The sequence below is a fragment of the Schistocerca americana genome, chromosome 2 (assembly GCF_021461395.2).
Source record: "Schistocerca americana isolate TAMUIC-IGC-003095 chromosome 2, iqSchAmer2.1, whole genome shotgun sequence".
In the NCBI taxonomy this organism is placed as follows: Eukaryota; Metazoa; Arthropoda; class Insecta; order Orthoptera; family Acrididae; genus Schistocerca; species Schistocerca americana.
Genome location: NC_060120.1, coordinates 730,387,362 through 730,402,294, shown reverse-complemented (window position 1 = coordinate 730,402,294; position 14,933 = coordinate 730,387,362). Strand labels below are relative to the sequence as shown.

Below are 14,933 nucleotides of genomic sequence, written 5' to 3'. Positions count from 1 at the left end.
GAAAATAAATAGTGCATAGTTACCAACATTCATCCAAGTGTGTGATAACGGTGCATCAAACTGTATATGAGTTACATGTAATTCTCACTTCTGTTGTTGTCCTAAACATGTTGCCCTGCCATTCTAAAAGCACCCAGTCATTTCGTTCATCAGGAGTCATCAGTCTATAAATTCTTCTAACATCACACGAATCTGATGTCCCACAAAAAATCAACCTTTTACTTTTGCTTCAGATAACTTGTGGAACATTTGTCTCAGAATCATACTATAGGTATCTAAACCTTTGTTGTGTTGTTTAGAAAGGCTGAATTTGATGTGGAGTGCTGGTAACAGAATCTTCTAGCTGGACGCAAGGGGCTTGTTGATTATGTTGTGTGCACCTGGCATGTGTTCTTTTCCTGCTTGCCATTCTTTCCTGATTTAATGCTGACCAAGAGGAAGCTGGAATATTTGGTATAGCCACTTTTAAACCTCAGACGATATCCCAAAATCTTAAAATCAAACATCCAATTTGCAACATCCATATTTTAGTTTTACCAAGAACACCGTCAGATTTTCGTAAGTCTCCTTAACGTGTGCACAGTGAGTTGGTTAGTTAATTAGTTAGTTACGTGTTCCATTGATCAACAGCACGGAAAAACCGTTATGATGTGGAATGTGTCAAATGCACAAGAAATGCGCACAGGAAACAAGGTTTTTTTTTTTAACATTATAGTGTTACACCTAAATATTCCTATTATCTATCCCATTCCCTTAAATGGCACAAAATGCATATCTTATGTCTCCAGATTTATTTACTCATATTCAAGAATTCGTCTATGGTATAGAAGTAGTTGTCAAGGAGGTATGATTTCAATTCGTTTTTTAAACTATTACTGCTGTCTGTCAGACATTTTATTTCCTCTGGTAATTTATCAAGAAGTGAGCTACTGGTAATAAAGAAAACTAATTCCCATTCGGACAAATGACACCTTTGAGACTTCTGCTTGAACTACCTTAGAAATAGAATCTACTGATCCACTACATGGGTAAACTTAATGTGTTCAAACTCTTAATACCACCAAAAACATCAAAGATCTCTGTACATTTCGTAGGAGCATGCAGAATCCTCATGCACTAACCTGTATTTTGTTATTTTACAGGACTTATCGATCAACACGTTGTGGACGGATCCCGAGCTGACTAATGTTTCGCTCGTCATCCTCTATGGATAGCGCTCCAGGTAACTGGTGTGCTGTCCATGGATGCCATCTGCTGTGATATACACTGCGAAAAAAATCGCAACACCAAAAAAGTGCCGGCCTGAGTGACTGTGCGGTTCTAAGCGCTACAGTCTCGAACCGCGAGACCGCTACGGTCGCAGGTTCGAATCCTGCCTCGGGCATGGATGTGTGTGATGTCCTTAGGTTAGTTAGGTTTAAGCAGTTCTAAGTTCTAGGGGACTGATGACCACAGCAGTTAAGTCCCACAGTGCTCAGAGCCATTTGAACCATTTTTGAACCAAAACAGTAATTGATGTAGAGTAATGATTTTTCGGAAATATATTTGTTCAGAAATTGAAGAAATGTATGATGAGATAAAAGAAATTATTCAGGTAGTAAAGGGAGACGAAAATTTAATAGTCATGGGTGACTGGAATTCGACAGTAGGAATAGGGAAAGAAGGAAACATAGTAGGTGAATATGGATTGGGGCTAAGAAATGAAAGAGGAAGCCGTCTGTTAGAATTTTGCACAGAGCATAACTTAGTCATAGCTAACACATGGTTCAAGAATCATAAAAGAAGGTTGTATACATGGAAGAATCCTGGAGATACTAAAAGGTATCAGATAGATTATATAATGGTAAGACAGAGATTTAGGAACCAGTTTTTAAATTGTAGGACATTTCCAGGGGCAGATGGGGACTCTGACCACAATTTATTGGTTATGACCTGTAGATTAAAACTGAAGAAATTGCAAAAAGGTGGGAATTTAAGGAGATGGGACCTGGATAAACTGACTAAACCAGAGGTCGTACAGAGTTTCAGGGAGACCATAAGGCAACAATTGACAAGAATGGGGGAAAGAAATACAGTAGAAGAAGAATGGGTAGCTCTGAGGGATGAAGTAGTGAAGGCAGCAGAGGATCAAGTAGGTAAAAAGATGAGGGTTAATAGAAATCCTTGGGTAATAGAAGAAATATTGAATTTAATTGATGAAAGGAGAAATAATAAAAATGCAGTAAATGAAGCAGGCATAAAGGAATACAAACGACTCGAAAATGAGATTGACAGGAAGTGCAAAATGGCTAAGCAGGCATGGCTAGAGGACAAATGTAAGGATGTAGAGGCTTATCTCACTAGGAGTAAGACAGATACAGCCTACAGGAAAATTAAAGAGACCTTTGGAGAAAAGAGAGCCACTTGTAGGAATATCTAGAGCTCAGATGGAAACCCAGTTCTAAGCAAAGAAGGGAAAGCAGAAAGGTGGAATGAGTATATAGAGGGTCTATACAAGGGCGATGTACTTGAGGACAATATTATGGAAATGGAAGAGGATGTAGATGAAGATGAAATGGGAGGTACGACACTGCGTGAAGAGTCTGACAGAGCACTGAAAGACCTGAGTCGAAACAAGGCCCCAGGAGTAGACAACATTTCATTAGAACTACTGACAGCCTTGGGAGAGCCGGTCCTGACAAAACTCTACCATCTGGTGAGCAAGATATATCAGACAGGCGAAATACCCTCAGCCTTCAAGAAGAATATAATAATTCCAATCCCAAAGAAAGCAGGTGTTGACAGGTGTGAAAATTACCGAACTATCAGTTTAATAAGTCACAGCTGCAAAATACTAACACGAATTATTTACAGACGAATGGAAAAACTGGTAGAACCGACCTTGGGGAAGATCAGTTTGGATTCTGTAGAAATGTTGGAACACGTGAGGCAATAATGACCTTACGACTTATCTTAGAAGAAAGATTAAGGAAAGGGAAACCTACGTTTCTAGCATTTGTAGACATAGCGAAAGCTTTTGACAATGTTGACTGGAATACTCTCTTTCAAATTCTAAAGGTGGCAGGGGTAAAATACAGGGAGCGAAAGGCTATTTACAATTTGTACAGAAACCAGATGGCAGTTATAAGAGTTGAGGAGCATGAAAGGGAAGCAGTGGTTGGGAAGGGAGTGAGACAGAGTTGTAGCCTCTCCCTGATGTTATTCAATTTGTGTATTGAGCAAGAAGTAAAGCAAACAAAAAAAAAATTCGGAGTAGGTATTAAAATCCAGGGAGAAGAAATAAAAACTTTGAGGTTCGTCGACGATATTGTAATTCTGTCAGAGACAGCAAAGGACTTGGAAGAGCAGTTGAACGAAATGGACAGTATCTTGAAAGGAGGATAAAAGATGAACATCAACAAAAGCAAAACGAGGATAATGCAATGTAGTCGAATTAAGTCGGGTGATGCTGAGGGAATTAGATTAGAAAATTAGACAGTTAAAGTAGTAAAGGAGTTTTGCTACTTGGGGAGCAAAATAACTGATGATGGTCGAAGTAGAGAGGATATAAAATGTATACTGGCAATGGCAAGGAAAGCGTTCCTGAAGAAGAGAAATTTGTTAACATCGAGTATAGATTTAAGTGTCAGGAAGTCGTTTCTGAAAGTATTTGTATGGAGCGTAGCCATGTATGGAAGTGAAACATGGACAATAAATAGTTTAGACAAGAAGAGAATAGAAGCTTTCGAAATGTGGTGCTACAGACGAATGTTGAAGATTAAGTGGGTAGATCATGTAACAAATGAGGAGGTATTGAATAGGATTGGGGAGAGGATAAGTTTGTGGCACAACTTGACTAGAAGAAGGGATCGGTTGGTAGGACATGTTCTGAGGCATCAAGGCATCACCAACTTAGTATTGGAGGGCAGCGTGGATGGTAAAAATCGTAGAGGGAGACCAAGAGATGAATACACTAAGCAGATTCAGAAGGATGTAGGTTGCAGTAGGTACTGGGAGATGAAGGAGCTTGCACAGGATAGATTAGCATGGAGAGCTGCATCAAACCAGTCTCAGGTCTGAAGACCACAACAAACAAAGAACATTTGTTCAGGTAATAACTTTAAGTGACTGACAGTGCAAGGTATCACGTTAATGAAGCACGTTAAAAGCCACTGCAAACGTGAAATGCTGGTACATTAATTATCGGCGTAACCACCAGACTGTTGACTATGAGCATTCAAACATGCATGCTTTGTGTTGTACAGGTGCCGGATGTCAGTTTTTGGGATGGCTTTTCTGGCCTGTTGCACTTCGTCGATCAACACAGGGACGGTTAATGCTGCATGTGTGACGCTGGAATTGTCGTCTGATGACTTTCCCTACGTGCTCGACTGGAGACAGATCTGGTGATCGAGCAGGCCCAGGCAACATGTCGACACTCTGTAGAGCACGTTGCGTTACAACATCGGTACGTAGGCGAGCGTTATCCTGTAGGAAAACAGCTCCTGGAATGCTGTTCATGAGTGACAGCACGACAGGTCGAATCACCAGAGTGACGTACAAATTTGCAGTCATGGTGTCTGGGATAACCACGAGGGTGGTTCTGCTGTTATACTAAAACGCACCCCAGACCATAACTCCAGGTGCAGGATCAGTAGGTCTAGCACACAGACAGGTTGGTTGCAGGCCCTCATCTGGGCTCCTTTTAACCAACAGACGGCCATCACTGGCACAGAGGCAGAAACAGATTTCATCAGAAAACGCAACAGACTTCCATCTTGCCCTCCAATGAGCTCTCACCTGACACCAAATGGTGTTGATTTGGGGTCAGTGGAACACACGCTACTAGGAGTCTGGTTCAGAGCTGTCCTCGAAGTAACCGATGCAGTTCATAGTGTCACTGCGGTGCCAACTGCTGCTCCAATTGCTACTGCAGATACATTATGATGCGCCAGAGTCGTACAGCACAATGGTCTTCCTCCCTCTTGGTAATGTGTTCGGAGTCTGGTCTTCTTGCAACTGTACGTTCTCGTGACCTCTGTTGCCAGCAATCACGTACAGTGGCTACATTCCTGGCGAGACTTTCTGCATTATCTCACAAGAAATTTCGAGCTTCTGGTAGCCTTGTTACATGAACCCTTTCAACTCTTCAGGTGTTGATAACGGCGCCTTTGTCACCTTAAAGACATTTTTGGCTAACATCAGCTCACCACGTCCAATATCAAAGGAAACTAACTCTCACGATCAGTATTTAATGAAAACCTGATTTTTATCCTCATAGTGGGGTTTCGAGTGCTACTCTTATACAACTGGCACGAAATTGGAACAGACATCGACTTTGAGACGTAGAAACACGCCTACCAACTTTCGTTTACGTCATACAACTCCTTTTTGGTGCTGAGATTTTTTTCCTTTGCTGTGTTTTAACTACTCCGTCTTTGTATGTGTTTACATCAATAATCAGTGTATCAACTTTGCCTTCAAAATGGTTGAAAGACACTAAGCACTATGGGACTTAACATCTAAGTCCCCTAGAATTAGAACTACTTAAACCTAATTAACCTAAGGGGATTACACACACACCCATGCCCAAAGCAGGATTCGAACCTGCGATCGTAGCAGCCGCATGGTTCCGGACTGAAGCACCTAGAACCGCTCGACCACAGCGTCCAGCTAACTTGGCCTTCATATACAATTCTGCTTGTTTATTATTTTAATTGTACACTCTCATTCGAGGGGGAGGGGGGGCTCATCACTGAAGAGAATTTTACTCTGCTTAATGAGGTTCCAGGCCCCATGATCAACGAAGACGTGTCTAGAGAAGCCCCAGACACCGATGGGATACCAACATAATTGTCACCCACCATACTACCCGTCTACCAGGAGTGATAGACTGTGTGCCTCTCCTGGGCTTACATTTCAGCAAGATAAAATGCCCGACCCACACACGGCGAGAGTTTCTTCTACTTGTCTTCGTGCTTGTCAAACCTTACCTTGACCACAAGGTCACCGGATCTCTCTCAATATTTGGTGCATTATGGGCAGGGCCCATCAACCAGCTCTGTGTTTTGACGATCTACCGCACGAATTGGACAGCATTTCTACATCTACATCTACGTGATTACTCTGCTATTCACAATAAAGTGCCTGGCAGAGGGTTCAAGTAACCACCTTCAAGCTGTCTCTCTACCGTTCCACTCTCGAACGGCACGCGGGAAAAACGAGCACTTAAATTTTTCTCTGCAAGCCCTGATTTCTCTTATTTTATCGTGATGGTCATCTCTCTCTATGTAAGTGGGTGGCAACATAATGTTCTCGCAATCGGAGGAGAAAAGTGGTGATGGATATTTCATGAGGAGAAAAACACCTTTGTTTTAATGATTGCCACTCCTACTCACGTATCATGGGTGTGACACTATCTCTCCTATTTCGCAATAATACAAAACGAGCTGCCCTTCTTTGTACTTTTTCGATGTCATCCGTCAGTCCCACCTGGTGAGCATCCCACACCGCACAGCAATAATCCAGAATAGGGCAGGCAAGCGTGGTGTAAGCAGTCTCTTTAATAGACCTGTTACACCTTTTAAGTGTTCTGCCAATGAATCGCAGTCTTTGGTTTGCTCAACCCACAATGTTATCTATGTGATCGTTCCAATTTAAGTTATTTGTAATCGTAATCCCTAAGTATTTGTTTGAATTTACAGCCTTCAGATTTGTGTTACTTATCGCGTAATCGAAATTTAGCTCATTTCTTTTAGTACTCATGTGAATAACTTCACAGTTTTCTTTATTCATGATCAATTGCCACATTTCGCACCATACAGATATCTTATCTAAATCATTTTGCAAGTCGTTTTGATCATCTGATGACTTTACAAGACAGTAAATGACAGCATCATCTGCAAACAGTCTAAGACGGCTACTAAGATTGTTTCCTACGTCGTTAACATAGATCAGGAACAATAGAGGGTCTATAACACTTCCTTTTGGAATACAGGATATTACTTCTGTTTCACTCGGTGACTTTCCGTCTATTACTACGAACTGTGACCTTTCTGACAGGAAATCACGAATCCAGTGGCACAACTGAGGCGATACTCCGTAGACACGCAGTTTGGTTAGAAGACGCTTGTGAGGAACGGTGTCGAAAACCTTCTGGAAATCTAAAAATATGGAATCAATTTGATATCCCCTGTCGATAGCACTTCATGAGTATAAAGAGCTAGTTATGTTTCACAAGAACGATATTTTCTGAATCCGTGCTGACTATATGTCAATAAATCGTTTTCCTCTAGGTACTTCATAATGTTCGAATACAGTATATGTTCCAAAAACCTCCTGCAAATCGACGTTAGTGATATAGGCCTGTAATTCAGCGGATTACTCCTACTTCCATTTTTGGGTATTTGTGTATCAAGAGCAATTTTCCAGCATTTAGGTACGTATCTTTCTGTGAGCGAGTGGTTGTATATAATTTCTAAATATGGAGCTATTTTATCAGCATGCTCTGAGAGGAACCTGAGTGGTTGGCTCGATACCCCTTAGCAGGACATCCAACAACTCTACCAATCAACGACAAGCCGAGTACGTGCTGGCATAAGGGCCATAGATGGACCAAAGCGTCATTAACTTGCTCAATTTGTGAAGCTCTTTCGCTTGAATAAATCATCCAGTTTTTCTGAAATTGTAATCATTCGCTTACCTCTACATCTACCGATTTCCTCTCATTCGGATAATTCCTTCGTGGTGCGTCTCTTTTATTACTGTTATTTTTTTCTTAGAGTGTATTTTGATATTTCAAATAGTTTCTAGTTTTCTGTAGTTTCTCTTGCTTTTAGAGATCGCCAAATTCAGAAAATGGAAGGAAATGAACGGATCTGATATACTTCCGGAGGTGTTTGTCGGTGATTTTTCCTAATGGGAATAATGATTCTCTGATTTTTTTTTACCTTGTGGTTCTGACGACAGTTCCAATGACAGACACATCATTAGATCTGTAAAAAAGGGTAAAATGGCAGTGCTTTAAACTGATTTCGTTAATGACGATGAAGATCGTTTCGCTCTTGTGATCGTTATCTTTTTGTAATAAGGTTAACCCTTTCGAGACGGCGCTCGTGTCTCACTCCGGTACTGGTTATGCACCGGTGAGACTCGGGCGCTGCGCGAGTATGTTAAGTTACATTGCATCAGAAGGGAAGCAAGAAGTTCAGTCTTTGTTTAGGTTAGTTGAAAGTCATTAACTAGGTCATCTAACTTTGGTTGATTAAAGAGCAGTAGTACCAAACTGCTACCATCAGTAAAATTGAAATCACTGTCATCAACTGAATTCGTCTCTACGCCCTTTTCAGTACTATTATGTGTCTGCGGTGACGGAATTCACAGCTCTGCATTATATGGTACTTGAGCAATAGACGACGGTACGCTAGGATATGGAATACTTTTTTTGCCCTTGGTACTTTCGTAATGGGTAACCATACAAAAATAGCGGTTCTCTTGGTGATTTTTAAGTTCTTGCCATATTCGGGTAATTTCAAGTGGCATACATTCTCTTGTTACTCGCAGCCAACGCTCTAAAACAGACCGGCAGTTGCAAAAGTCACATAGACAGCCCATGTTACATGTTGATATTGAACAGTCGTACCAAAATACGTATGTTAAGCCTCACAGAACATCGTACCGGAGACAGTTTTATGTTTCGCTTGGTTAGATCTAATGTGGCTCCAGTTCAGCACACTGTTTTAACGTGCCAGGAAGTTTCACATCAGTACACTCTTCGCTGCAGAGTGAAAATATCATTCTGGAAATATCCTCTAGGCTGTAATAAAAGAAAAACTGAGTGAAGCATTCAACGGTGAACCAAAGGAGTGCCACGTGTCGTGCGGCCAGATCAAAAGATGAGAGCAAGGATGAAGAAAATGAAGAAAACAAAGTCGGTAGAGGAGTATCCCGCGATCGTCAAAGGCCGCGAAATACACTCCTGGAAATGGAAAAAAGAACACATTGACACCGGTGTGTCAGACCCACCATACTTGCTCCGGACACTGCGAGAGGGCTGTACAAGCAATGATCACACGCACGGCACAGTGGACACACCAGGAACCGCGGTGATGGCCGTCGAATGGCGCTAGCTGCGCAGCATTCGTGCACCGCCGCCGTCAGTGTCAGCCAGTTTGCCGTGGCATACGGAGCTCCATCGCAGTCTTTAACACTGGTAGCATGCCGCGACAGCGTGGACTTGAACCGTATGTGCAGTTGACGGACTTTGAGCGAGGGCGTATAGTGGGCATGCGGGAGGCCGGGTGGACGTACCGCCGAATTGCTCAACACGTGGGGCGTGAGGTCTCCACAGTACATCGATGTTGTCGCCAGTGGTCGGCGGAAGGTGCACGTGCCCGTCGACCTGGGACCGGACCGCAGCGACGCATGGATGCACGCCAAGACCGTAGGATCCTACGCAGTGCCGTAGGGGACCGCACCGCCACTTCCCAGCAAATTAGGGACACTGTTGCTCCTGGGGTATCGGCGAGGACCATTCGCAACCGTCTCCATGAAGCTGGGCTACGGTCCCGCACACCGTTAGGCCGTCTTCCGCTCACGCCCCAACATCGTGCAGCCCGCCTCCAGTGGTGTCGCGACAGGCGTGAATGGAGGGACGAATGGAGACGTGTCGTCTTCAGCGATGAGAGTCGCTTCTGCCTTGGTGCCAATGATGGTCGTATGCGTGTTTGGCGCCGTGCAGGTGAGCGCCACAATCAGGACTGCATACGACCAAGGCACACAGGGCCAACACCCGGCATCATTGTGTGGGGAGCGATTTCCTACACTGGCCGTACACCACTGGTGATCGTCGAGGGGACACTGAATAGTGCACGGTACATCCAAACCGTCATCGAACCCATCGTTCTACCATTCCTAGACCGGCAAGGGAACTTGCTGTTCCAACAGGACAATGCACGTCTGCATGTATCCCGTGCCACCCAACGTGCTCTAGAAGGTGTAAGTCAACTACCCTGGCCAGCAAGATCTCCGGATCTGTCCCCCATCGAGCATGTTTGGGACTGGATGAAGCGTCGTCTCACGCGGTCTGCACGTCCAGCACGAACGCTGGTCCAACTGAGGCGCCAGGTGGAAATGGCATGGCAAGCCGTTCCACAGGACTACATCCAGCATCTCTGCGATCGTCTCCATGGGAGAATAGCAGCCTGCATTGCTGCGAAAGGTGGATATACACTGTACTAGTGCCGACATTGTGCATGCTCTGTTGCCTGTGTCTATGTGCCTGTGGTTCTGTCAGTGTGATCATGTGATGTATCTGACCCCAGGAATGTGTCAATAAAGTTTCCCTTTCCTGGGACAATGAATTCACGGTGTTCTTATTTTAATTTCCAGGAGTGTAGGTTGCTAGAAATAGTGGTAAACTCACATTTCTTTAAAACTATTAAGATATCAGAAAGTATCGACATTAGAAGTAAACAAGTTACTCTCAAAATACACGCACGTATCACTGAACTGAGCATCTCCCCAAGTTTTTAAATCACATTCCAGATGTACAACATTGCCCGCCAGGTTAGCTGAGCGCGCTAACGCGCTTCTTCCTGGACTCGGGTAGGCGCGCCGGCCCCGGATCGAATCCGTCCGGCGGTTTAACGACGAGGACCAGTGTGCCAGCCAGCCTGGATGTGGTTTTTAGGCAGTTTTCCACATCCCCCTAGTGGGGTACGGGGTGGCGGCAGGAAGGGCATCCACCCACCCCTTCAACTAACACTGCCACATCCGATTAACCATGCCGACCCTGCGTATCGGCGGGAAAAACGGCACAAGCAAAATAAAGAAAAGAAAGACAGTTGCACAACATGGACACCGCCTGTGACATGGTAAACGTTAACAAGTGAGTGCAGATGAATGGAGTCGCCGACACAAACTGCCCGCAAAGACGCCGCAGCAACCGACATTGGAAATTTGTTCCCTGGATTGCCTGTACACAGTTTTTGTGCAGCCGTCTTCTCAAACCTGGAGCTACTTACAGTTATTTAACTATATGAAAAAAACGTAAATTAGTTACAAACTACGGCGTGCACACACTTTATTCCACAAGTAAAAGTCACTACAGATATTAGAATTTAGGTTATGACATGTCCGGTATGCCTGCTGTCATTGGTGATGGTGTAGCGCAGACGAATAGCGAAATTCCGCAAGACCCCCTGAAGTGTCAGAACATCGATACTGTCGAACACCTCCCGAATGGCTGTTTTCAGCCGAACAATGGTCGTGGACTTATTTTCGTACACCTTGTCTTTAAGATAGCCCCACCAAAATCATTCGCATGCGTTCAGATCCGGAGAATATGGTGGCCAATCGAGGCCCATGGCAGTGGCCTCTGAGTTCTCCAGAGCCAGAATGCGGTCCCCATAGTGCTCCTCCAAATCATGAAACACTCCCCTGCTTCGATGGGGTCCGAGATTACATGAACCACATCTTGTCAAAATCAGGGTCAGTTTTAATCTTCCAAAACCTTCACATTCCCTCTAGTATTCACCGTGCCATCAACGAATTTCGCACCGATTATTCCGTAACTGGACACTGCACACCACTCAGTCCCACAAATGCGCGAATTTTGCGTATTAACGAATGCATCCAAATGGAAGTTGGCTTCGTCGCTAAACCAAACCATACAGCGCATCCTGCTTCCCATCACGCCGCACGGCTAACCGTGTAGTTTGAACGTTCTATCGCAAACTGTTCAGAAGTTATGACGATTTTATTTCACAATCAAGCAGCACTTCTCAACCAACTAAAAAGGCTTGACCTCTTTCTATTCCTATTTTTTTTTTTTTTTTTTTTTGCAGATTTCTAATTGATAAGGTAATCGTCTTCATGTGTCGACTACTCAGCCAAGAGGAGGATTACAGTTTGCAACAGCACAACGATTACGTTTACAGGGCCAGATATATAGTGAGAAAGGAAAAGCTATCAGCTGGGTCTCTCTGCAAGCTTCCACGACATTTTTAGTTTTATTCTGAGCCCAAAATTGGAACTGGTTTGGAACAATTAAAGATAAGGAAAAGATTCATAAAGCAGTCAGATTTGGAGCTGCCTGTTAATATGCCTCCTTTACCGAACACTACTGATGGATCATCCATACGCCACGATCTTTGTGAGATTGCTAATTGTGACTACTATATGATAGCAGAGACCTATAATTTTAGTGTAATTTAGTACTAATTTGACATTGGAAACGTAATAACATTCAAATAACATAAACTCCGCTGTTTGGTGACAACCTAAAAACTCCTACCAAATGAGGATTCAAATCTAGACATTTTCTCTGGCTGGAAACGCTCTTACTACTTTAATTATTGAAACACCTGCCACTGGGCAAGACCAGCTTCAACATGCCAGTACGTATTCTCTAAAGGTGCCAAATCCTGTGAAACTCTCCATTTGCCTAGGAGTGTTACGTGTGCAGAAGAGGTGCGACCACAATGAAGTCTGTTGCCAAGTTTTGAGACCTAATGTGACAGCACATTTTGTAAGAGCATCAAGTATGAAAGGCAAAGGTCTTTGTTTGAAAAATCGTTCCCGAACGCCTTAGTAATCTGCCAAGACGTTTCATTTCATCGTACACTTTACTGATGAGTGAAGGATTCATTCTGGTCCAGAAACACTGTTTGCCACGAGCTAAACGAACCGTGACAAGTAAGGGCGCCCGTGCGACCGTTTGTAAGCGGGGAGGTACGGAGTACTTTTAATATTTTGGAAGATGAATCACGACTTGAAAGTAACCATACAAAACGTCCAGTTCCGACACCGTTAAAAACACAGTAATACCGACTTTTAAACCATTTTCTTGAAAGAAAAATATGTGACTGAACTATACTTCCCCCCCCCCCCCCTAAGTTCTAGCGGTGTTTCCCAGCCTCCCCCCCCCCTCCCTGCCACGGGAACGGGCGCTCTTGGTAATAATTGTCCTTCTGTTACCGAGATGCTACTCGAATACAATTCAGGCTCTTAACAACTAGTGCGTAATCAGCGATGCTGGATGTATTGGCGCAACTTCGATCGCTCCTCCGGCTGACGAGAAAAGCTTTGCACTCACCCAGTGATGCGGCGTCAGCGGTGAATGCGACTGCGAACACGAACAGCAGTTGCAGGGCAGACATGGTGGCGGAGGTGGTTGACGTCGCCTCTCTGCCGGCTTATATACTTGTGGATCCCTTCCTGTAGGGACGTCTCCACCCACTCTGGGCGCTATCAACTGCGGCGGCCAGCGCCCCACCACTGCAGTTAATAGCCGACACGTGACACAGCCAGCACTTGAACAGATGTGCTGACTTCGGAACACGTCCTCGTTCGACATTTTTCATGTTTCACGCTGGTATCCATCACATGGAAACTACTCTGCGACCAGATGAGGTACGATTTGCAGTGCGTTCCATATAATTTGATTAGACAGGCCGCCTCCAACCAGGAGTTAGGATGATAATATCAACATAATTCGAGTAATCTGTCATCAAACACTGTTATAAATACGTAACAGAATGAATTGTGTAACAGTGCTATTTTATAATTACTTTAAGCTTATCTTCAGATGTTTCTACACAAACAATTTTGCACAATAGTGTTGCAGCAACATTCCTATAGTAAAAACTGTTTGTCCACTGGTATGTGAAGTAGGTCTATTTTTAAATAATCAGTAAAATAGAATATTCTGATTAAAAGTAGTTTTGCTATTAACAGTAACCAATGTTTCACTTATTAGTCCAAATACGTAGGTCAACGTTTCGCCGACATTTTTGTCGACAACCCTTTCTCTAAACGTGCATTTCTTTGAGACACGTTTACACAGTTGTAAACGTAATAAGTACCAACAGCGCATACAAAAACCCGATATATTAGTTTTGAGGCACGTTTTTCTGTACGAACACAACCCAAACAACCGTCTTTGCTGAAAGCGTCATCGTATGCATCCTTAAGCACGAACAATATATGAGAAAAATTATTGAAAAGGACACATGTATCGTTTATTCAATCGATATGAATGCTTATTAAGAACAACAGCACCAAGCGTCGTTTAATGTCCGCCACTACTGCTCCCACGGCTCTCTCAATCATCTGATTACTTGAGCAATACTTTGAGTTAATGACCACGATTGTTAAAAATGACGGTTTACGCAAAGAAGTGCTAGACAGTGGCACAAGATCAGTCATCGTTAAATCGGACGGTAACGAAAATTCTGCCTTAACAAAGTCAAAAACTGGTCGATATTGTGCTTTAAGTCCCAGAAATTCAGTATGTATTCTTTGCGATATTGTAGTGAACGAAGTCTCAGTGCTTCATGTCTATGGCGAAAGCTTTGTCTCAGGTAAGTGCTTGTAGTTCTCTGTTACGCTTTACCGATTATTGTTTAGACCTGATAGAAAATTCTTCTGAAAAAGTTTTTTCAAACTTCCCTATATGATCAGTTAAGATGTGCTCAGTCAAATCACAATCAGCCTCATTATCTGCAATCATTCACGTGATCACGAAAATATTTAAAACGAGTTATTTTTTAGCTAGAGAGACAATATTTATAGGTTGCTCGTGCCTTTATTGTTAAGAGTCTGTATAGTATAACGCAGTGTTATTAACTTGTGTGCCGCTGCGTCTTAGTGCGCCATAAATGACTTGGTGGGGCGTCGAGCATTTGTTTCGTAATTAGTGGCAAAGAAGACAGTTGTGGGAAATTTCATTTCCAACATCAACCTGCGTGACCTCGAAGGACTTCCACTTGAAATGGCGGCCAGCCTGCGTAAGCAGTCATAATTTCGAATCCAAAACATCGCCCGTTACACTTAGCACCAGCAGTAACTATTATGTTCTGCCAGTTTCTTTTTATTTTGTGCCTTCCTTATGAAGTGGATGAAGGCGGTAAACTATGAAAACGCTTTGGTAAGAAGCGAGAACTTGCTGAGGA

At 43.4% G+C, this 14,933-nt stretch overlaps 1 protein-coding gene across 1 annotated transcript in view; it reads right to left on the bottom strand.

Annotated features, from left to right (window-relative positions):
• LOC124596539 overlaps positions 1-13,186 on the bottom strand; it is a 74,274-nt gene extending 61,088 nt beyond the window's left edge. The window contains exon 1 of the mRNA XM_047135715.1: positions 13,076-13,186. Within this exon, the coding sequence (XP_046991671.1) occupies positions 13,076-13,139 (64 nt within the window). The 5' untranslated portion in view covers positions 13,140-13,186. The remainder of the gene's footprint in view (positions 1-13,075) is intronic.
• Positions 13,187-14,933: the final 1,747 nt, after the last annotated feature.